Source organism: Pygocentrus nattereri, chromosome 20 (genome assembly GCF_015220715.1).
Source record: "Pygocentrus nattereri isolate fPygNat1 chromosome 20, fPygNat1.pri, whole genome shotgun sequence".
Lineage (NCBI taxonomy): Eukaryota > Metazoa > Chordata > Actinopteri > Characiformes > Serrasalmidae > Pygocentrus > Pygocentrus nattereri.
In genome coordinates, this window is record NC_051230.1 from 3,831,340 (window position 1) to 3,854,829 (window position 23,490).

At 42.6% G+C, this 23,490-nt stretch overlaps 1 protein-coding gene across 2 annotated transcripts; it reads left to right on the forward strand.

The window, feature by feature from the left end:
• Window positions 1-5,512: 5,512 nt before the first annotated feature.
• On the forward strand, window positions 5,513-22,114 carry tia1l (cytotoxic granule-associated RNA binding protein 1, like). Of its 2 annotated transcripts, none has more exons than XM_017725217.2 (11): window positions 5,513-5,711; window positions 8,182-8,278; window positions 8,382-8,480; window positions 11,661-11,715; window positions 12,635-12,722; window positions 13,866-13,941; window positions 15,831-15,936; window positions 16,154-16,249; window positions 18,362-18,446; window positions 18,672-18,807; window positions 20,096-22,114. In XM_017725217.2, exons 1-11 carry the CDS (start codon window positions 5,683-5,685, stop codon window positions 20,243-20,245), a joined length of 1,017 nt encoding a protein of 338 aa, XP_017580706.1. In that variant the 5' UTR covers window positions 5,513-5,682; the 3' UTR covers window positions 20,246-22,114. The 2 variants fall into 2 exon arrangements, with proteins under 2 accessions (XP_017580706.1, XP_017580705.1); XM_017725216.2 differs by having other exon boundaries at window positions 5,683-5,711; window positions 16,151-16,249.
• The last annotated feature ends 1,376 nt before the right edge of the window (window positions 22,115-23,490 follow it).

Sequence of the window (23,490 nt, forward strand, 5' to 3'; positions counted from 1 at the left end):
TCTCAACCTGGCCTCTCTGGCTTTACCTCCAATCTGCTCCACCTTCACTGTCCCTCTGATCTGCTCATTTCTAATGTTGTCCATCCTTGTCATCTGGTAAGTAGTCTACTTCCCAAAAATTGGAGTAGTAATCCACTGTTACTAAATAATCTTTGCTCTCAAAGACAAATAGGTCTGTACCTACTTTAGCCCATGGCCTGGTCTGTACCTCATGCTGTCGGATATCCATTGCTCTACATGTGTCACACTTGGCTACGTAGGTTTTGATATGCTCGCTCATACCTGGCCAATATACACGTTCTCTTGCTCGTCTGAGACATCCCTCAACTCCTAGGTGTGAGGAGTGTATTCTGTGCATAATGTCTTCTCTGAGTGTGTCTGGAATGAGTGCTCGTTCTCCTCTAAAGATTATTCCCTAAATTTCCTTCGGGATCAATAAAGTATCCATCCATCCATCCATCCATCCATCCTGGTAGGTCAGTTCTTCTTGTAAGTTGTAGTAGTGTGCCACTTCTGGGAGTATCTCTACCAACTCACCTGGACAGACAACATCACAGCCGTCATCAAGAAGGCTCAGCAGCGACTACACTTCCTGAGAGTCCTCAGGAAGCACAACCTGGATTCCAACCTGCTGCTGACCTTCTACCGCTCTTCCATCGAGAGCCTGCTGACGTACTGCATCACAGTGTGGTATGGCAGCTGCACCATGGCAGACAGGGAGAGGCTTCAGAGGGTAGTAAAGACAGCACAGAAGATTATTGGCTGCCATCTCCCATCCCTGATGGACATCTACACCTCCCGCTGCGTCAGCAGAGCGAAACGCATCACAATGGACAGCTCGCACCCCGGATCTGTACTGTTTGACCTGTTGCCCTCAGGAAGGCGGTACAGATGCATCAGATCAAGGACAAACAGACTTAAGTACAGTTTTTTCCCAAAAGCAATAACACTTCTCAACTCACAGATGCACCGATAGTCTATCCCCAGACTTCCATTACCACCTACATACCAGTCTATTCCCAGACTCCATTACCAACTACTGTGCAATACTCTGCATACGGAAATGTGCAATCATACTGTACATGTATGTACATTATACTGGAATATGTGCAATACTTAGCAATGTGCAATATTTAGTGTACATACAATACAGCTGTAAATATCTCCATATTTATATCTTGTAAAAAACAGTTTTTTATTTTGTTTCTATATTTATATTTATTTCATATACATATATATACACAAAACGCATAGAACTGTGCACAACCCCTCCCCATTCTATTCCGTGTCATTTGTTTACATTGTGTGTTTGCACTGAGATGGAGTTGCTCTTAATCTCATTGTACTGTGTATAGTGACAACAAAGGCATTCTATTCTATTCTATTCTATTCTATATTCTTTTTGTTTGCTGGCCATCCTGACTGAATTACCTGGATCAATTTCTGCAATTTCACATCAGTCTGTGTTGCATAACGTATCACTTTCAACCTCTCAGTTGAGATTGGCAAGTTCTGTCCCATATTTACAGTTTCAATCTCTGCTTCCACTGTGCCAGTGGCACTTTCAGGTAAGTATGCTCTACTTAAAGTATCAGCAAGCAGCAAATCCTGGCCTGGCACATCGGCCACTTGAATACTGTACCTCTGTAATCTAAGTAACATTCTTTGAAGTCGTTTTGGAGCGCTGAGTAATGGCTTTCTGGGAATGTTTTCCAGTGGCTTATGATCACTGTACTGTTACCTGTCGACCATAGGTGTCCTGACGGAGCTTCTCCATTCCAAAAACTATCACCAGACACTCTTTTTCCATTTGGGCGTAGCCTCTTTCTGTAGATGATAGTGCTCTACTTGTGAAAGCTTACCATTTTGAGTCAAAGCAGCTCCTAATCCTGTTTCTGATGCATCACATTGCCGTGTCAATTCCTCTTTAGGGCTGTAGCATCTCACAACTGGAGTCTTGGCTATATTAGTCTGTAGCCTCACAAATGCTTTCTCCTGCATCGGAGCCCAGTCCCATATGCTGTCTTTGTGAGTGAGTTGTCTCAGTATCTCTATCATCTGATAGGTGAGCAAAACCTTGGACAGATAATTCACCATACCTACAAGGCGTTGAACTGCTTTTACATCCGTTGGCCTTGGGATTTCGGTGACTGCTCGCACCTTCTCTGGGTCTACTTTCACTCCTTCTGACGTCCTCAAATGACCAATATAAGGAACTTCCTCTTTTCTCAGTTTGAACTTGTCCGCACCGAGTTTGATATTTTGTTCTTGACATCTGTTCAAAAAGTGTCTCAGTTTCTCTTCATGGTCTTTGGTTGCGCTTTCCAGTTTCTCCCTCTCCTGTAATGAGAACATCATCAGCAATGATGTAGATACCTGGCAGGCCCTCAGGTGCCTGCAGTAGCTTCCTCTGGAAGATCTCTGGTGCAGGGCTGATACCCGTTGGCATTCTCAGCCATCTAAATCACGGGGAATGTGGTAAGATAGCTTGATTCCTCTTCCAGTTTCACATGCCAGAACACTTGCATGGTTCTGGCAGAACAAGTCTGGTAAAATGTCATCAATGGTAGGAAGTGGAAAATGGCTTTGGATCAATGCATATTCTTAATTTACCTGATGGTTTTTGTACAGCCACCATACTGCTGATCCAACCTGTACTGCATTCAACAGGAGCTATTATTTGTCGTCGCTCCAGATCTGCAAGTTCTTCTTTACGTGGTTTCATCATTGCAACTGGTCCTCTGCGTTTTGGGAGCTTAACTGGCTCTACTGTCTTGTCAATCTCAATGACGTATTCGCCTTGAAGACAGCCATCTCCTGTGAACACATCTTTAAATTCCGTCGTTATTGTCCACTGTCCTCCCTCAGACTCTTCTTTTCTCACAATGCTGTCTATAGCAAGGGTGTTCTCATACTGAACTCCGATCAATTTCATTCCTTCACTCGCGTTTCAGCCCAGCAAGGGAATACCACCCTTCTGGTCCACCACCTGAAATTCCAATCTGTACAGTTTCTGGTTTCTGGGGTTTCTCACCTTGACTTATCTCTGGGGTGCAGTTCTGTTTTGTTAGACATCACAAGCACTTTGTCAGTCTGCTCCAACCGTGTTTCAGGGTTCAGGAGATGCACAGGTATGATGTCACATGACGCTCCACAGTCTATTTGAAATTTCACCAGCTTCCCTATCCCAATCAGCATTCCTGCATGAAGCTGTTTTGTCTTTAAACTGTCGTTCACCTGACGCACTGTTCTTGCGTTCTCTGTTACTGTCAGAATGTCTTCATATGTCTCACTGTCCACTTCATGCACTGGTTTCCTTTGTTTACTTGTCTCCGCTCGAGTTTTACACACTGCAGCAAATCTCGTCCACGTTTCATGCATTTCTTTCCAAACGCTGGACGTTTTTTCTTATTTCTTTCATGCCTTTTCCCACAGAATTTACAGGAAATCTCATTGCCTTTGTCCTCCAATGTGTAATTTTTAACCATATGGACCTCCTCTACTGTTCTTCCCTCTAGTTTTTCGGTTCTCTCTAGGCCGCTCCGTCGCTCTACAAGGCTGTACACATTTATCCAGTGTGAGTTTATCTTCCCTCAGATTCCCTCTAATCTTTCTCTCAAAACAGCATCGTTTGTTCCACATGATCCTGTCTCTTATTAGTGACTCTTTCATTTGTCCAGAGTTGCAATGTACTGGCTAAAGACTTCAAATCTGTGACATATTTCTCAACGGATTCATCCTGTCCTGGATTCTGCATCTCTCCACAGTCTCGGCAACTTTCGGACTGCAGTGCTCATCAAGCATTTCAACCAGTTTCTTCACGGTTGTTCTTGCCTCTGTATCTTCTCCTCTCAGAGTATTACACAGCGCTCTGCCCTTTTTCCCTATTACAGACCAGTAGAACAGTTTGGCCTGAGTGGTCTCCTCTGCCTCTGGCATAGCAAGCTCCAAATACAGCGTAAACCCCTTTCCAAGCTTTCCAGGACTTTGGTAAGTTGACTGAATCCATGTTTAAGGCGCTTGGTGGAATGAGTCCCTCCGTTTTTCAAAATATAGCACTGTTAATACAGCGTTAGTGTATTAGCTCTCTCTCTCTCTCTCTCTCTCTCTCTCTCTCTCTCTCTCTTCCACACTGACAGTAAACAGAATGGACAGTTAGAGCAATGGCTTAGCTTATATTGATTTGGTAGAACTACAACATCCTCACTCAAACAGGTCCCTACTGAAAAGTGAACCGCTGTTCACTTTGGAAATCATATTGTTACACTTCCCACTTTTATCTCCTAATATCACGACATGGATCTCAGTGGATCGAATCTATGGAGGCAATGCAAATACATTTAGGTTAAAGCCACAAAGTTAGCAGCTCGCACCCAGTCGACTCAGTGACATGGACGGGTAAACGGCGAAAATCCGGAGGGACCGAACGAATCAAGGAGGTTTTCAATCGGGCGTTCGATTCACTGAAACGGACAGTTCGAATGAATCGGTTCTGTGAACTGTATCGAACCTCCCATCACGATTTTGGCGCACTCCGCCTCTTTGCCGGTGCGGTGCGTCATCGTTCGGTCCCCGGCATATTCTGCACCCCAAAGACCCTTTGGGCTTTATTGCGCCTGCCTGATTTAAAATCGCGGCCAAGTTGTCCGTTCGCGACTAAGGCGGCGCTAAAATACAGTCTTTTAACTCGGCTTTTTCTGCTCTGCTTCTTAGTGTTTCATTTTTTTTCATCTGCCTTAACACACCTTGTTCAGTTTATTGGATCATTAATCCGCCCTTTGAGCGGTTCGAATGCATGCGCTGGCGCAGGCCAGCACAAATGTGCAGGACACACGTTATTAAAATTATTGTATTAATAATGAAATCATAGAAAATAAATATTTTTTTGGGGAGGGGGGGATTCTGGTAGCCTAATGCCTTTTGGCTGTTGTAATAGAGGTCTATGATACAGCTCAATCATAACACAACAGTGAGAAGATTATTAACAGAGAGCTCAGCAATGCCATAAGAAAAGCCCGTGAACTGCGATGCTCATGAGGGAAATGTCATTTGAACGACGACTGAATCATTTAATAATTTAATAAAATTCAAATAACGCTCTTCGATCATTCAAAACCACGCTCCGATCATTTAAAGTCGCGCTGCAACGCGTAAAGAACCGCCATCTCGTTTTTCTTGCTCAACAGCTGAATGTTTGTTTGCGTTAATAAATAATTTATGTTGTAATGATTCCGCACTTATTCGCATTAATATCTTGATGCATTTTCTACCCGTTTGCCCTGCGTTATTTCTTTATCTGTCTCCGTTATATTTTTAAATGCATGGTTTAAAGAATTAACACACACAAAAAATATATATATTTTTTTTAAAAAGAGAACGGAAGCTGCTCGGCTCGTCCAATGAGATCGCGACAGGCAGGAAAAACAAGGGGTGCAAAATCGGGCGGCTCACGAATAACGACGCACCGCCCCCCCTCGCCTAGCGTCTCAACGCCGACGCTGATTGGCTGAGCCGAGCCAGAGCGCGGCGTCACACGGCTGCGTATCTAGAGTAACGTTAGAGGAAGTTCTTCTAGCGTTTTCTCGTTAGCACAGAAAAAGACGGCAATCCGGCGATTTAAATCACCGGTAACCTCGAAAATATAACATTTCGACCGAAGGTTTGACGCGCTCGGACGGCAGGATGATGGACGACGACCAGCCCAAGACACTGTGAGTAGAACTAAATCCCGTTATCGCCACAAAAGCGAGCCGTGCTATGCTACGCTATGCTAAGCTAAGCGAGGCTGTAGCGGCAAATGGCCCCCCGTTAGCTTAGCATCATGCGGCACACAAAGCCGCAAAAAACTCGCTTTAAACCGCAAAACTCTCCCTGGCAGCCGGAGAAGGCGGCATGAAACGAAGGAAGGGGGTGTTTAACGTTAAAGCGGGACGCGTTTTGTGCGCTAAAAGCGACCGAACGCGAAAAAATGTTTGATTTTTTTTAAGCGCCCAAAACTCGAGCAGCCGGCCGGAAAATGCGATGTAGCGTCAGCGAGCCTGGACGCTGTAGCGCCGCTGTCTTAGACAAAAGGACCTGGACTGGAAATTTCAGGGCAATAAAAGCCTCGGTCCAGTTCAGGTAACCCTAATCGAGGCTCGCTGCTCTCCAGATTCATGCTCTAATTTCCCCGTTATGGTGCAGCTGTTACATTCTGGCGCTTGCTCCGTTTAAGGTGGACCGCCGAATTCCGAGCAAGCCGCTGGCGAGTCGTAATTTCAGCGGATGTGGGTAACTTCTCGGCTTAGATCTGCTCCAGTTGGACTCCTTTGGGGCGGCTTGGTGCCGGTTCGACTCGGATTAACGCGCTTTGTTAGTTTCACTTTTGCCCCCCCCTCCTCCTCCTCCTCCCCACCCCGAGCAGCTTCAGGTTAACTTGCTGCCGATTTGGCGCTTAAAAAGCTTCACTTTCATGAGATAATTTGGTTTGAGGTGGGCACGAGGAGGGTCCAGTCGCTACCCTCGCTTTCCTGGGGGTTTCACCCATCAGCAGAGCGACGGATGGATGGATTAACGTAGCTGGCTAGCTGAGGTGAAAACGTGGCAGAAGCGCTGCCTTTCTCTCACGGAGCTGTGAGCATGGCCCACATAGGGCTCATACAAACGAAGGGGAATTCCACCGAATTTCCCGAAATTTCTCCACTGCTGGCACCGTAAGAGGTTATCCTGCCAGCAGAGAGGTCCAGAGCGGTTCGGCGTGAAATGGTTCTGTTTTCTATTCAGTGGCGTTAATGGGAACCAGGGGTCGCCACGACTTCAACATGGACATTTAGGCATTTTATTTACTGTCCGAGACCACACGTGTCCTCTGGGGTTTTACATGTATCGTTGGTGATGGTGAAACAGTGGAAAAGCTGTAAAAGTAAGTTTTTCAGGGTTTTTTTTGGGACTGCTTTGCCTCACAAGCCCCTCCACCATGAATGGATTAGAATAAAAGGGGTTAAAAGGACAATCTGGGTTAAAACTGCATCACAGAACGGTCATAAAACAGCGTCTCAGACGTCAGGCAGTGAATTCGGGACCGCAGGAACCTTCTGTGAGGGAGTTTTAGAGGTGGACGTCTGGTTCCCATCACCACCACTGTGAACAACTCTGACCAAACCACTTTGAGATAGGATCAAAGTCAGCCAGCCGTTTAAATATGTGGAAAATTTAAGTTTCCTCTTTTTTTTCCCCCCTTTTCTCAAATGTATCATATCAGGTCATGCATAAGGCTTTTAATTGATCAGCGTTGCCATAAGGTAACAATTATAACCATCACTTTCATTTATCATTATTTGGCTTTTATTCTCTTAAAAGAACTAGGGGTGTGTGGTAATATCATAAACCGGTCAGACAGATTGGGCGGGTGTTCCCAACTGATATTCATTCTTCAGCGGAAGAGCTGAACGTTCATGCGATGCTGGGCTTCTGAGGCAAAAAACATCTGAGATACATTCATTTTTACAGCACTAATGCTGATCCAAGTCAGCACTGGCCCAAAATGACCGTGTCAGTGCATCCCTAAAATGACATGGCTGGGAATCTTGTAAATACTAACCGGACAGGATGGAAAACTTAATTTTTGATGTATAATTGAATTTGAAACATTCTGAGAAATGAGAAAAGAGCATGAAATAGATTTAAAACAGCCAGAAACAAACTACTAGGCAAGAGTTTAACTGCAGCAAAAGCTGCTTAGCTAGAACAAAGCCAATCAAAACCAGCTTTTATCAAGTTTAGAGTTTTCATAAAGTTTTTTCCTCTCAAATCTGGGCTCTAAACTATAAACAGACGGCGTCTCTTCAGTGATCTGCTCTGGAAACATCACTTTTATAAAGTAACACAAAGAGCATCAGAGATTTTTGGCTTTCAGCAGTAAGTTGTGAGCGTGTAGTGATGCGTAGATCATAGAACACATGCTCTGTATGTTTGAGGGGAGGTTTTACCAAAAAACAATTTTTTAAAAATTATTTAAGGCGATTACTGAATAATTTGCCTTACGATTTTGGTCACGAAGAAATTCAGATGGACGAGCCAAACCATACCCTGGAGAAAAGGAGGTTAAATATCAGCTTATGCTTCATTACGTCCTGGATAGTGTGGTGATATCCAGGCTGCCCAGTCCTAACGCCATTGACCCACCTCTCCGTTTTCCCTCAGGTACGTGGGGAACCTCTCGAGGGACGTGACGGAGGCCCTCATCTTACAGGTGTTCACCCAGATTGGCCCGTGCAAGAGCTGCAAGATGATCATTGATGTGAGTAGCAGGGAGCGGGGCACGGCTTTAGCAGCTGGCGGCAGGTTTCTGCCCGTAGGTTGGAGGCGTTTGACGCAGAGCGGGTTTCTTTCTCCTCTTTCAGACGGCAGGGAATGACCCTTACTGCTTCGTGGAGTTCTACGAGCACATGCATGCCGCTGCTGCGCTGGCCGCCATGAACGGGAGGAAAATATTAGGAAAGGTAAGACGGTTTAAGAGCTGCAGGAGTAGCCCGGCGTGGGGAGGGCTGGGGTGGGATTATGACTTAATCTGATCTACAGTAGATCTGACGTTATCAGACTTTCCACACGTTCGTTTGAGAAACGGCGCCTCTCATTTTCTGGGTTTCGCGTCAGGTAAGTGACGTCCTTGCAGTTCTTCAGCAGCGTCATGCCAGCCTCTTGAAAGTAAAGCCGTCAGAGGTCGAGAACCGCGAACGGAACGAGACAAGCATGAAGAAACTCCACGTGGTGTTAAAGACTTTTCCCAGAATCGTCTGAGCCGGAAAACCAGCTTTTTAGACGCTCGTTTTCCAGAGCTTGGCACAAACAGCAGATAAAGGTCACGCTAACCGTTCGTTCAGCCCTAAACAACCCAGCAGCAGCGACCTTCTGATAAAGGCTCCTTCGTTTTGCGCTCGTCTTGGTTTGGACGTTTCATCTAGTCTGCAGATGGACCAACTAGTCTAGGTGTAGTATGAGAGAGATCTCGAGGCCGTGTTCGTTTTTGATATGACAAGCAAAAGAGGATGCGTTGACAATTGACTGCGTGTTATAATCTATTATTATAGTGTCTTCAGATTTTTTTTTATAATAGGAAACAAATCACAATTATTGCCACCCCACATTCACACAGGTGCGAAGGTGAGAGATAATCCTAGATGCGTAGCCCCCTTGTGGTACTTAAATTTACAAAATAATAAGAGAGGCAGAAATACAGGGCGAGTCAAGTCACAGGACAGGTTTTATTTTATTTTTTGTTTTATTATCGACTTTTATCTCTGGGGTCATCTCAGACAAGTTGTGTGTGCTGAGAAAATCCGCAACAAACACCACCTTCAGCGCCGCATCGTGGAGGCTTGTGACAGCAGAAAATATAAAATAAAACGGTGTCTTTTGCCTCACCCTGTTTATATAAATACATATGTGCACATTTGTCTCATAATATGCCCGTTTATATACACCACTGTTGCACTATTCCCAATGTAGTTCTGCCTCTAAATATAAGTAATGAAATAAAAGGCTATATGACGCGTCTGTAATTGTGATTGATAATGAACCATGAAAATGTAGTCAGAAATTGAGGCAGAAGCCAATTCTGATGGCAGCTGCTGTCAAATCAGTAATGCTGAAGGTCTGCTTTTGAGTTTCTGACTGGCTCAATCGTAAGTCTTGCACTATCGTAAGATAGAGTCCTGGTAATACTGTGACCCGAAAACGGGGCTAGTTATTGGTAATTATTATTACCAGTACTGATGAAAGTGTGGCTTGTTGTCATGGGCAGATATATTATATCATGGGTATAGATATATTTTTATACAAGTTTCCAGAATTATTTTTAATTTTATTGTCTCGGTGTGTATATGGGCCCCCGTCCCCGCCCGCCACTACGTCTATCCAAACATGCACCGTCCAAGGCTGGTTATACACAGTGAAACTTGCATGCAACACTATTTCAAACTGAATTGCACCAGAGTTGCATAATGTACAGTCTCGCAAAGCATTTGAAACTCAGCTGGAACAGTTGCACAACAAGCTTGAAACCATTGATTTCAATGGAACAGTGGGCAAGAAAATAAACAGGAGATGGTTTATTGTGAGGGTTGAAAAGGTTTCTGGTAATCATTTGAGTAACCAGATGTGTTGTGTGCAACTTTTGTTTTTCGATTTGCTGCGTCGACCTTGCATCATGCAACTAGTTGCGTGGAGGGTGCGCAGTGTAAAGCCAGCCTGAGCTCCTCAGCACAAGCAGATGAGAACCAAGTTTCCTTCGCCACACACACAGGCAGAAGTCTGGTCGGTAGCTGCATTGTGTAGTAATAGACCTACTTGCCTTACGTAAGAGGATTAGACTCTAGTACAGCTCACGGTTCCAACCTGAACTCCTTGCTCAATTGTTCTTTCCACCAATTAGCTTGGTCGCTGAGTCTAGGCCTGAAAGATTCATCGTTTTTATATCGAAATCGCAGTTTAAGACGGCGCAATTGTCAAATCGCAAGAGCTGCATTTATTTAAATTAAAGCCTACACTCTTAAAGATCAAGGTTCTTAAAAGATATGGTTCTTCAGTAAAGACAGTGGTTCTATATAGAACCATAAACACTAAAAGACCCATTTGCTTAAATGGATCTTCGCACTGTGAAATAGTTTCTCAGAATGATGGAGAATGTGTTGTATTTGGTTCTGTATAGCACCGAAAAGGGTTCTGCTATAGCCACGATATCAAGCTTGTAACAGTAGAACAACTTATTCATGCTGTGTAGAACCCTTTTCAAAAGGTGCTCATGTACAGCACGTTCTCCATAAATCGCACGAACCATTTCACCATGCAGAGAACTTTAAGCGTGCACATGGGCTGTGGAGTGTGTTTTGGTTCTGCACAGAACCATTTTCTTTACTACAGAACCACTGAAGAGCCATTGTTTTTAAGTATGTACTCTAGCAAAAACACCACAGTTTTAAGAGCCTAATAATAGCTTAGCTTGTGAAATGCCTGTAGGTGAGTTGGACCAATGAGAGGCAGCCAAGCCTCCATGTGTTGTGACCTCACAACCACGACTTACTGGCAGTCTGGCACACCGTGTTCCAGGGTTGAGCCTCAAGCCATAAAGGGGGTTATTCTTCTTATCTTCTTGGATGAAATGATCAGGCCTAAATCTCAATTGATAAAATATCGCAATTGCAGTCGTAATATCGTAAATTGCAGTCAAATAATCACTATTTAGATATTTTCCCCAAGTCGTTTGACCCTGGTTGAGTTACATCTACTGATATTGGTTGTTATGAGGTTTTCTCCCTATAAGGAAGACAAGTCGTCATCCTCGATTAGTCCTAGATCCATACTTTGGAGCCCCTGTAATGTGAACGTTGGCCTCTTTATTTATTTTTTCTTAATATTTTTTGGTAGATTTTTTTTATTTGGGATGCCTTGAGTGATCGCCCGGAATTTTTTCCCTTTTTCTGATTTATTATTATTATTTTATTTATTTTTGTTTATTTTATTAATTTATTTTCACTGATTATTTTCTTCTTCAGTCTGTTTCTACGTTTGGAGACTCACGTTATTGTCACGCTAAGTAAGTTGAAGGTTCTCGTTGTGTTTGGGTTCGAATGTTTCTCCCTCAATGTGTTTTTTGTTTTCCGTATCTTTTCTCCTCCTCGCAGGACATGAAAGTCAACTGGGCCTCAATGCCAAGCAGCCAGAAGAAAGACACAAGCAGTAAGTGCTGATACTGAGTTCCAGCAGTCCTTGATTTTGTCGTTGTGTAGGAGTGTGATTACCGCGTACCTTCGGCAGCCTGCCTTCGTGTCGAGAATGCTTTTACTTAGTGTCCATGTCATGAAATACCCAGTTCTTAAAATGGACATTCCTAAATAAGTTTGTCGTATGTAAACATAGAATTTTACAACGTGCCATTCAATCTGCATTTGTACCGCACACTCTATTCAGTGTTCATATGAGAAGACTAAGCTGGTTTATTCCAGGCCACACAGAGCAGGTATTTGCATATTCACCTATTCAGCCTAAGGCAGTTCAGTCCTGCCCATTCAGTATGAAGTTAAAGGGGAATTGCACCGTTTTTCCCAGAATTTCGAAGTTATTCAGTGAATTGATGCGAAATGTTCTGTTATAGAGAGTCGGATCAGTTCAGTGATGGCGATAGGAACCAGACATCTGAATAATTTGGTGCTCCTGAAATGATCCGCTTGATGCCTAAATGGCTAAACTTGAATTGTGGACGTTGCGATCTCTGGTTCCTATCGGCACCATTATAAGGAAATCCAAGGCCCGAGTTTCTCTACAATTAACCACTTCACATCAAACCACTCTGAATGGCATTGTTTACGTTTCACTCACTGAATAGCGGAGAAATTTAGGTATTGGTGGAATTTCTCTGAGTTGTTGTTTCTGCCTGTACTGCTGTTTGATTGAAGCAGAATACATGACGGCCAATTAGAACAGAGTTAGTTATGCATCAGACTTGAAGGCAAATTTGGAAAATGACAGTGCAAATATTATTTATGCTGCTTTAGGCACCAGGAATGCCCATGATTGTCATAAGTGGACGAAAAATGTGTGAGATGGGCCCTTTAATCAGTGGCTAACTCTGTGTACCCTTTTCTTTTTCCCATGTTAGATCACTTCCATGTCTTTGTTGGTGACCTGAGCCCAGAAATCTCCACAGATGATGTCAGAGCTGCCTTTGCTCCCTTTGGGAAAATATCGTGAGTGATATTACAGCAGACCAAGTGTGGACTGCACTCTCTAGTTGTGTCTCTGTGCCTCTATCTATCTATATCTATATCTATAGATAGATAGATAGACACACACAAACACACGTTTCAGGTTTTGACAATTAGAAAATGCGTGTTGTTCAGATTGTACGTAAAATTCATAAAGAATGGACCAAAAGTAAATCACTGGGGGAAAAAATCTGGTTCCATTGACTTTCATTAAAAGTAAACAATGTTTTTTCCTTCTTCTGCTAAGTTACCATTTCAGAGAGATGTTTTCTTCCTAGTGTGTGTGTGATTTATAAATAAACATAGGACGACAAAAAAAATAAAATCCTTTTTTTCTTCTTCCCCTGAGCCATTTCTTTTGGTCCATTCATCATGAAATGTATAATGTACAAAGAAATAGAAATCAGTGGAACAACAGCAATATTAAAACAAGCTGTGCAGCAACACTGCACAAAGCAGCTTCATGGGACTTTTGCCTCTTGTGTTTAGTATTAGAATTAACAACCATTTGTCTCTGTGTTTGCACACTGTGATATTAGACCTCTGTATTTGACCCATCCGTGCTGTGAAACACCCACATACATGCACACTAGGGGGCAGTGAGCACACTTGCCCGGAGCAGTGGGCAGCCCTATCCACGGTGCCCTGGGACTTGGGTGTCTTGCTCAAGGGCGCTTCAGTCAGGGACTGTCAGTAGTTCCTCTGACGTTTCATTCACCAATATTTTTTTGGCACAAAACAAATTTTGACAATCTGATGGTTCATGTTTACTGACGGAGGATAGGCTCCCGGACGTCACTGTGTTGGAAATTGGCCCAAAGTAATCTTTTTAAGCAAAAAAAGTTGTTTTCCCTAATTTTTTCTGTTAAAGGGCTGAGAACGCCAGCTTTAGAGTCGTTTTAGGTTTATTTGTTAAATGAATTAAATGTAGTTTAATATATATAATTCAGCTTCTTGTACGTCTAGTTTCGTCTCCTCACTTTCCTGCTTAATTTTGGTCCCTGGTTTGTAGGTTCAGATTGCTGTTCAGGGCTAAAGTGGTTGATGTACGTGGTTCAAAATGTCTAAAATGCAGAGATCTTCCACCGGTTCTACTGTCCTTTACCGACTTGTGTTTCGTTCTAGTGATGCTCGTGTGGTGAAAGACCTGGCTACCGGAAAGTCCAAAGGATATGGCTTTATCTCCTTCATCAACAAATGGGTAAATAATTATAGTCTCTGAGGTGGGGGGGGGCACATAACTGCAGACTAGGGACATGCATTCAGACTTATTTTGATATGAGTGTCCGGAAGAGTTTCAGAACAGATATCTGGTTAATCGTGGAGGGGAAAAAACAGATTTAGGCTGAATTTTTATTTTATTTATTTATTTTTGGTGACCGCACTGGTGTTGCACGGAAATGTAGCATCACACAGAGGAATATGTTTCAAATCATGTTTTATAATTAAAAAATAACTTGCTGAGCTCTTCGTGTTGGACGAGTAACATAATTAAGGTGGCTTCGGAGGCGCTAATGAGCTTCTGTTCCCTCTTCAGTGGGCGGTGTGTCATGTTATACATTAGAAAATATATTTTCTCTGGTTCTGGAACTAGCTAACATTTTAGTCCAGCCCAGGGGTTGGCGCTCTTATCGCCCTGTTGTGTCTGCAGCAAAATTAGATTTTTAGCTTTAAAAAAAAATACAAACACTAAAAAGGTTAATAAAGGTTTTCATGTATTCCTAACATACATGACTACGTAGAGCTGGGTTTCTTAAGCCATGGGCTGCTGACCAAGTGTGGGCTGCATTGTAGGTAAAAATAAAGTTCTGCTGATTGTCCAACACAGTTTAACAATAAAAGGGCTTAATGTAATTAATGTAGAACTGATAATTCACCCTTTAACCCTGAAGATCAGTGCGGATAGCCGGTCACCATAGCAACGTAGACAACAACCTCACCTAGCTAATAGTTTAAAAGGACAAAGAGAGAGATTTAAGACGAACATCGATAATTTGGAGTCAAATGGACTTATTTACATTTATAATCACTCCAGCCGGTTTCCTGATAGGTTTAATCTGCAATGAGAAACTGACAAACACTAAAGTCGTGCAGCTGAAGTCGCTTCTCATTCACCAGCTTTTTGTTTGAATTTCCGGAACGGGAACCCGTGAGAAGCGAATTCAGCCTTGTGAAAAGTCGAGTGTTGTGAGAGATTTTACAAGAAAGTGTTTTTCTTCTGTGGTGAAGTTTCCTGCTAGAGATGTGAGAAAAGCAGCCACAGCTGAGCTAAAGTTTAAAGCAGAGCAAAGTAAGTCTGTGATTTGTTTAGATGTTTTTTTTAGTCTATACTAATACATTAACGCAAACTGGGACGTTTACAGCCGAGATGGTTAAACAAATTTATGTCCATTTATTAAAGTATTGTGGTTTGAAATGTATTTTATTTTATGGCTCTTCGTAACATCTGGGTTGCTGATCCCTGGTTTAGTGATGATAACTGCACTTTCTCTGCCTTCAGTCTCGTCCTTAACAGTGGAGGAAATTATAACACTCACAAAAACAAGCGAAATGTTCACTTTATACAGTTAAACCAGAATTGGTGTTTGAGTTGGTTGATTTATGTTTTGTCTTCTCGTGGTAAAAACGGTAGTAAATTCAGTATTAAAATGCTGACACCTTGAGCTGCTTAAATTATGGAAATATTTGAAAAAACGAAATTTTCTCTTCAATACAATTTCACTGAAAACAAGACAGACAAATCCAACTTTTTCTTAGTGAAATGGACAACCCAATATTTACAGATAGGAGAAATTAATACATTTTCAGTTGGTGTTTGCAATATATGATAACAATGCCATAAGAATGACTGGTCATGTGGTGATGTCAGTTATTTGTCCTTTTAAAGTAAAAGACCCTTTTCCCACAATTAAACAGGAAAACGCAGCATTTTATTTTACTGCTTTTTACAAAAAATTTGATGTAATTGTTGCCATATGACAGCACTCGGCTGTAGAGGGTTAATAAGTGATTAATTTGCTAATTAATATCATTGAAAATGAGTGGCAGGATTAGATTTTATTCAGTGTATTTTGTGTTCCCGTCTAATAGGATGCAGAGAATGCCATTCAGCAGATGAACGGCCAGTGGCTGGGAGGAAGGCAGATCAGAACCAACTGGGCTACCAGGAAACCACCTGCACCCAAATCCAACGAGAGTGAGTTTGCTTCACAAATTACTTTTTTTTTTTTTTTTTTCCTGATGCTTCTATTTGAGGAGATGACGTCAGTTAGTGATTATCTTTCAAAATAAAGTAGGAAAAAAAGAAACTGCTTCCTTTTAGCTGTTAGATGAGCAAATCTTGATGGATCTGATCTGAACCCATCTGTCTTGAGTATTGACCCTTCCCGTCCTCATTTGACCTATTTAAGCAGGCAACACCAAGCACCTGTCCTATGACGAGGTGCTGAGCCAGTCCAGCCCCAGTAACTGCACCGTGTACTGTGGAGGAGTCACCTCTGGCCTGACAGGTTTGTTGTGTTCTCCAGCCTCCGTCTCTTGCGATGAAGTGTCTAGTCCCGCAGTGTGTGTGTTGTGATAAAACCCTCCTTTAGGGCTGAAAGATTAAAAGCTTTTATGTTGAAATTAAATTTTTGTAGTTTTTAAATCACAAGAGCAACAATTTTAACTGTATACACTTTAAAAGAATGGTTCTTCAACTTGGCCCTAACACTTCGCCCTCTCTCTCAACAAGAATTGGGACGCCCTCCCCCAAAGGGCGAGGGCTAAATGGTAGGAGCGAGGGGTGAAATGGGATTGGGCCGTTGGGATGTTCGGTCCTGAGATGATGCCTAAAGAGCCTGTTCGAAGGGGTCACTGCGTAAACTATTTCAGAGTAGCCCGACGGCCAAAAATATCCAACCGATTACGGTCCTCTGGCCAGAAACTGACCACTTATGGGGGGCTAGAGGACACTCAACTGATAACAAAGTCAAATACTAACCGACTGTGCAGTGGCACTGTAGTCTAAACATATAAACATGTTTGGTTCAGACATGGTTGAATATTGGACATTAATACTGGCCAAATTTGGGTTTGTGTACATTGAGATGGACGTGGTGTAATGTCACTCCCAGGACACTAACCTCTAATAGGCTGTGCTACATGGATTTGCATGGATGGTGCATTTAGGCGTGTAGAGGTGGTCAAGACGACTTGCTGAAGTGCAGACCGAGCATCAGAACGGGGAAGAAAGGGGATGAAAGGGGATTTAAGGGGCTTTGAACGTGGCGTGGTTGTCGGTGCCAGACGGGCTGGTCTGAGTATTTCAGAAACTGCTGATCTACTGGGATTTTCAACTCGAATAACCAACCAAAATCTCTGAGGAACGTTTCCAACTCCTTGTTGAAGGTCTGTCACGAAGAATTAAAGCAATTCTGAAGACAAAAGGGGGTCCAACCTTTTACTAGCATAATAAAAATAATAAAGTGGCCAGTGAGTGTATTTGGACCGGATGCATTTTGTCTGGGAAAGGCCTCATACTTCAGTAAGTGGGCTTTGAATGATCGCTTTGGGAATACAGTTATTAATGTATGTGAAGTGTGTCTCCCCTCATGGGACCTTTCTGTCAGCAGTTAGTCTGTGGTTTGGCTGAGGTTTGCTCACAGAGAAGGTTGGTGGACTTTGCACTTTTGAGCAGGTGACTGGGTCATTTGCTGCATCTTGAAACAACCCAGGTATTCTTTTGGCTGCCATGTCCAGTCATGTTCTGTGGATGAAGTACACAAACCATGTACTTAAGTTAAAGTAGAGACACCCAAGGTAAAATATCACTCTAGTAAAAGTAGAAGTTCCTCCCTTTAGACCTCCACTTGAGTAAAAGTACTAAAGTATTTCCCTTCAAATGTACTTAAGTACTAATAGAGTAATTATGGCTCTAATGTCCTGTTATTGACACTGAACTGTGTGCTGCACTGGGTCGGTATGACCAACAGGTCAAAACCAGCTCTAAACAAAGTGACCGCTGGGCCCTGATTGGTGCTCTGGCTTTGCGCTTCTTTCGTTTTGACATGTTACGTTTTTATACACACAGAAACCAAAAGGAACGACAGATTTCTCAAAATGTAGGAGGAAAAAGTCGGATATTAGACTCTGAAATGTAGTGGAGTGAAAGGAAAAAGTGGAGAAAGTTCAGTACAGATACACCAAAAAGTACTTAAGTACAGAAACTAATTACTTTTACTCAGATACTCAGTTACTGTCCACCACTGCCTTAAGTGATAAAATGCTTATGTTGAGGTTTTCCTGCAGAAAAAGCTGTGACGAGTGTTTTAAACGTTTTTGTTGACCCGTTCACTTCCCTGACTTCCCATAACTTCTGTCTGTCTGTCTATCTATCTTATCTGCTTGTCTGTCAGTCTATCCTGTCTTGTCTGTCCATCCATCTGTCATTTTATCTATTTGTCTCTGTCTCTCTGCCCTGTCTCTCCATCCATTGACCCTGTCTGTCATATTTCTCTACGTCCATCATGTCTGTCTCTATCCTTCTTGTCTGTGAGATCACATTTGTCATATAGAGCTTTTTGAGCACTTTGATGTTCATTAGGCTCAAAATCTGATGTCTGCCTGTTTCTTTCCTCCAGATCAGCTGATGAGACAGACTTTCTCTCCATTCGGCCAGATCATGGAGATCAGGGTTTTCCCTGATAAAGGCTACTCATTCGTGAGGTGAGCCCCCCCCCCCCCCTCGCGGTCACATACATTGAATACATACCTTGGAATGCTATTATTCTCCAGAATACAAGCCTTGATTCACTCGGCTTTCCGAAGCCAAACGTAGCAGGCGGTTTAGACAGTTCTGGCTTTTTACAGCAGGCCTTGGCACAAAGCCGCTTTATAGCATCAAAACAGAAATTTGTCCTGCAAAATCAGTTTGTCCTTTTCCGTTGGCAGGTTCGACTCCCACGAGGGTGCAGCTCACGCCATCGTATCAGTGAATGGGACATGCATTGAGGGCCACACTGTGAAGTGCTACTGGGGAAAGGAGACCGCAGACATGAGGGCCATGCAGCAGATGCCCATGCCCCAGGTACCAGCCTCTTTTAAACACCATGTTTTGCATTTATTTAGAAGAAAAGCTTCTTTTGATTAACACAAGTAATGGCCAGTTAATTTACATCTGAAGAATGTATGAATAAAAGATTTGAAATTCATACAGAGCCAAAAAATTTCTATATGTCTAGAAAGATGTTTACTATTTTGATGACCAGCTTAATCCAGCACTGTTTAAACTGTGGAGTCATTAAGGTCCTCTACTGATGTTCATTAACGAATACTGTAAGAAGTGATTGCTTCTGTCTCCAAACACCCAGAAAGGGGACTTCTTGTCAGTGGAAAGACGGAGATGACACGCCATGCTGTAGTTTCACGTGTTGTGTTGTCTGATTAAGGGATACATCACCATATCACAGGAAAAAACACCCAAACTATTTCACTTTGCTGAAAAACTGTTTTCTGACCAAGCAAGGAAACTCACTAGAGGCTAGAAGGCCAGCACAGGCCAGTCCTCTGCTACACGCTGCTGTGTCACAGTACTATAGTAATGATTGGATTTGAGCCAGATTTAAGATTATTTTTGCCAGAAAGAGCAGATGCCACAGTTCGGTTGTTTGGGCTGCCTGGGGCCTGTATGATGACGGGGGAAGCACTGGGGAGCCGCTCAGAGAGAGCAAGGGGTGGATCGATGGTGGTTTTACAGTTTCCGTGTTAAATGTTTTTGTTTATCAAAACTGCATCAAAAGCATTACAACTTGCGCTCAAAGGGTCCTAAACGGTCACTGTGGTGGTACTGTTCATCACTGGGGTATTACCCTTAAGGATATGTTTTCAGTACCTTTTTACTCGAAAATATTCTAGTATATTTTTAAAAAATTATTTTATTTATATACACACACACACTTTTAAATCCCAAAAACGGGGAAATTCCACCTCCGCATATAACCCATCCGTGAAGTGAAACAGGGCCAGCTCCCTAACCTCCAGCCCACGACTGACACCAAATTAATTGTGATTATTTTAGTTAATTGATTGTGGTACACAGTAGGACCAGTGTTATACCTTTTGATGGTACTCTGGCCTTGTTTGTACCTTGATGAACAGAAGTATACCTGCACAGTACCCCTTTTTTCCCTGACTGTGACTGTACGTGAAAGACATTGTGAATGACTGAAGAGCTTAATCGTTGGAGGGTGTTGAACAGGGCGGTCAGTAATTTTGGCTTTGGGGAAACGCTGCTCTGATCCATATTCACTGATCACTGTAAACAATGTCCTTAAAGTCCTGTTCTCATGGTCTTTTCTTTTTCCTGTCAACACCAGAGTAACCCAGGCTACGCTGCCCAGCCGTATGGCCATTGGGGCCAGTCTTACGGCAATGGGCAGCAGATGGGCCAGTACGTGCCCAATGGCTGGCAAATGCCCACCTATGGAGTCTATGGCCAGGCCTGGAACCAGCAGGGCTACAAGTAAGTACGACATGGGCACCCTCCACCACCTCCTTCGGCTCGAGCGCTACTCCTGCTCCAGTGCGGCAAATTTCCGGCAGGACGTACCAATACGTCAGCGAGGAGGTGTGAAAGGACTCCATTTAACCAGTGTACAATATATTTGGATCATTAACCTGCCCTCGCTGCCCCCTTTTCTCTGTTTTTTTTGTTTGTTTGGTTTCTTTTTGTTCCCTCCCCTAATAGTTCTTTGGACAGTAATTTTTTTCCATTGGTCTTTTTCCATTGGTCATTTCCCACGGTGGACTTAATATTGGAAACGCTTCCCAGTCATTCACCCCAATCAGGAGGACGGTCTTCATGTAAAAAGCCCCTCAGGTTTTTTTTTTTTGTTTTTGTTTTTTTTTCTGGACCCCTTATGTTTGTAAGGACTTGAATACTATTCGATGGACATCATTTCTTTTATTCACCAGTAAGGTTTTCCGGCACCCTCTCCGCTCAGTAGTCAGGAGCATTTTTATCTCCAAACTGAAAGTTATGAGAATTCTTCTCCCGCTGTGGAGGAGGCTTCCTCAGTGGCCTTGACATGTACTTGAAGTCTTGAAGTTACCAGAACTTCTCGCGAAGTAACAGATTGTTCTTAATTTCTTCTCCAGCTTTTAATAAAATTCATAATAACATGTTACACAATTTATTATTTTTTTTTCCCCTCTCTCCAATACGATTACCTTTTTTATGACGTGATCTCTACGAGGCTTATTTTAAGCTCTGATGTTTAAACTTCATCCTTTTTTTTTTCTGTTTTCTTTTTTTTTTTATTGTTATTAAGGATCATGTTTTCTGAGATTAAATTAGGCTACGACAACACGGAGTGTTCTAAGTTCTATGTAAAGATATTTTTGTAATTCTGTGTAAAATGGGGTTGTGAATTACTTTGTCGGAGCTTGTAAATTGGGATTTGTTTACCATCTTGTAAATTGCATGGGCAATCTTAGGCTGTATCGACTCATTTCGCTCTCTTCTTGACATGTTGGAAGACCTACGGAGTTCAGTAGATTTATTTAGATATGCAATTTTTAATTTTCCCTTTCTTTTTTTCTACGTAGCCCGTGTTTTCGTTCACTTTTACCCTTGCGTGAACAGGCTTGTCACTGTGTTTTGATTTTATAAGCCAAAGACGACGGTAGGCATGGCAGTGAAATATCTCGAGGGCTGTTAACTCGCTGGTCGGAAGCGAGCGGCGGTTGCTGTATTTTGAGCGCGCTTGGAAAAGACGACGAAAGATGCTCCATACACAGATTAATTCAGTTCAGAAAGACATAGTGCCACATAGCTATATGTTTCAGCTGTTTATGGTCCTATCAAACCTGAGTTTTTGTCCGGTGTGTTTTTCTTCTTTCTCTTTTATTTTCCTTCATTCGCTTCTGGGCGTCTGGTCATCCCACTGTGCTCCATCCCTGCTGTTGGTCATCACTCTGCCCTCAAAGCATAGAGCTTTCTTCCCTGAGCAAGAAATCTTTCTGCTTTTGTGTTCCCCCCCCCCCGCCCCCCTTTAATTTTTTTGAAATACCTTTTTTCTTTTCTTTTTTTTTTTTTTTTTTTTTTTTTGACTCTCCACTTGTAGTTTTGGACTAATGAATCAGACAGTCTGCTTTCTATACCGTTTTGAATTTGTATTTTGTAAAAAGCTGAAGAAATGTACTGTCGTTCATCTTGATTCCTGGGTTTGAATTATTTTTTTTTGTCCTCTCATTCCACTTTTCTCCTAGACCCTTTTTTCCCCCTCTTAAAGTTTTTTTTTTTTTTTTTTCCTGATTCCATGTGTAAATAACTTGATAACCATTAATGATGACATTAAAATGCTGTTCCAGTATTCCAAGACTCTGATAAGTAAGAAATGTCTTTGTCTTTCTTTTTTGTCTCCAAAATAAGCTGAAAAAATGTAAAATTTGACAAACTGGTTATATATATATATATATATATATATATTTATATATAAATTTTTTTTTTTTTTGCCTCGTCGAGTTTCACTTGGTAAGGGGGGCGCAATATGGCAAAAATGTCAATTTTGACATGCGGTCAGTCCATAGCACAAACAAAATATTTTGATTTGATAAGCTGGAGCACATGCAGTGCGAGACCTGAGTGATTGTGATTGTTTCACATAATGAACTGCAGTTAAATGGGGCTTAATATGTTAATGTTTCAAAGTATATGGTGATGTTATTTATCACGGTGACGGTCATGTTGCCCGTCCGAAGTGAGTGAGCTAAACTTACAGCTGTACAAATTTAAGCACGTACCCAGCCAGTGAACTGGCTACTGAAGTCCATTTGGTGAAATTTCTTCATATTGTGAAATGGAAGCGTCTGGGAGTAACGGCTCAGCCGCAAAGTGGTTGACCACGCAAACTTGGACCAGGGCAAGCAAGTGAAGCGCTACTCCCTACCGTCTCGCTCATTGCCTCTAGAAGCAAAATCAACTCGAGAGCTGCATTGATCCCTCCATGAAATGGGATTCCACGGTCGAGCACCTGCGGCACAAGCCTAGGATCACCATGCGCAATGCCAAGCGACAGCTGGAAGGGTGTTAAGCACAGCATCGCTGGACTGGAGCAGTGGAAACGTGTTCTCTGCAGTGATGAAACAGGCTTTCCTGGCTTTTCTGGCAGTCTAGGTGAATCTGGGTTTGGTGGATGCCAGGAGAACTCTACCTGCCGGAATGCACAGTGCCAGCAGGAAAGTTTGGTAGAGGGAGGATGATGGGCTGGGGCTGTTTTTCAGGGTTTGAACCCCTTAATTCCAGTGAAAGGTCATGTTAATACTACAGCCATGCAAAGGTATTGTAGATAATTATATGCTTCCAGCTTTGTGGCAGCAGTTTAAAGAAGAGCCTTTCCTGTTCCAGCATGACCGAGTCCCTGAGCACAAAGCAGCTCCATAAAGATGTGGTTTGCCGTGTTTGGTGTGGTGGAATTTCAGTGGCCTGCAGAGTCGTGTCCTTGTGTTATGATAATAGTGAAAATAATGAACAAACAAAATCTGAGTGTTGGTAAAAAATTTTTTTTTTTTTAAATGGGCAGCTGGTTATGTAGGGGATAGTTCCCTGGACGTGAATTAAGCCTAGTCTTGAAATTGGCTGCATTGCCAGTCGTGAATCTTTTTTTCATTAAAACAAACAAAAAAAATTCAGCCCAAGGATAGACTTCATCTGATTATGGAAAACTGGCCCAGTGTGTCCAAAAGTTTGTAGACACCGGCCTATTCAGTG

Bases quoted from the DNA above. Each gene is read 5' to 3' on its own strand.
- tia1l (XM_017725216.2), top strand. From the start codon at position 5,683: ATGATGGACGACGACCAGCCCAAGACACT. The intron at 11,716-12,634 runs GTAAGTGCTGAT...TTCCCATGTTAG, and splicing joins CCAGAAGAAAGACACAAGCA to ATCACTTCCATGTCTTTGTT. The intron at 18,447-18,671 runs GTGAGCCCCCCC...TTCCGTTGGCAG, and splicing joins AAAGGCTACTCATTCGTGAG to GTTCGACTCCCACGAGGGTG.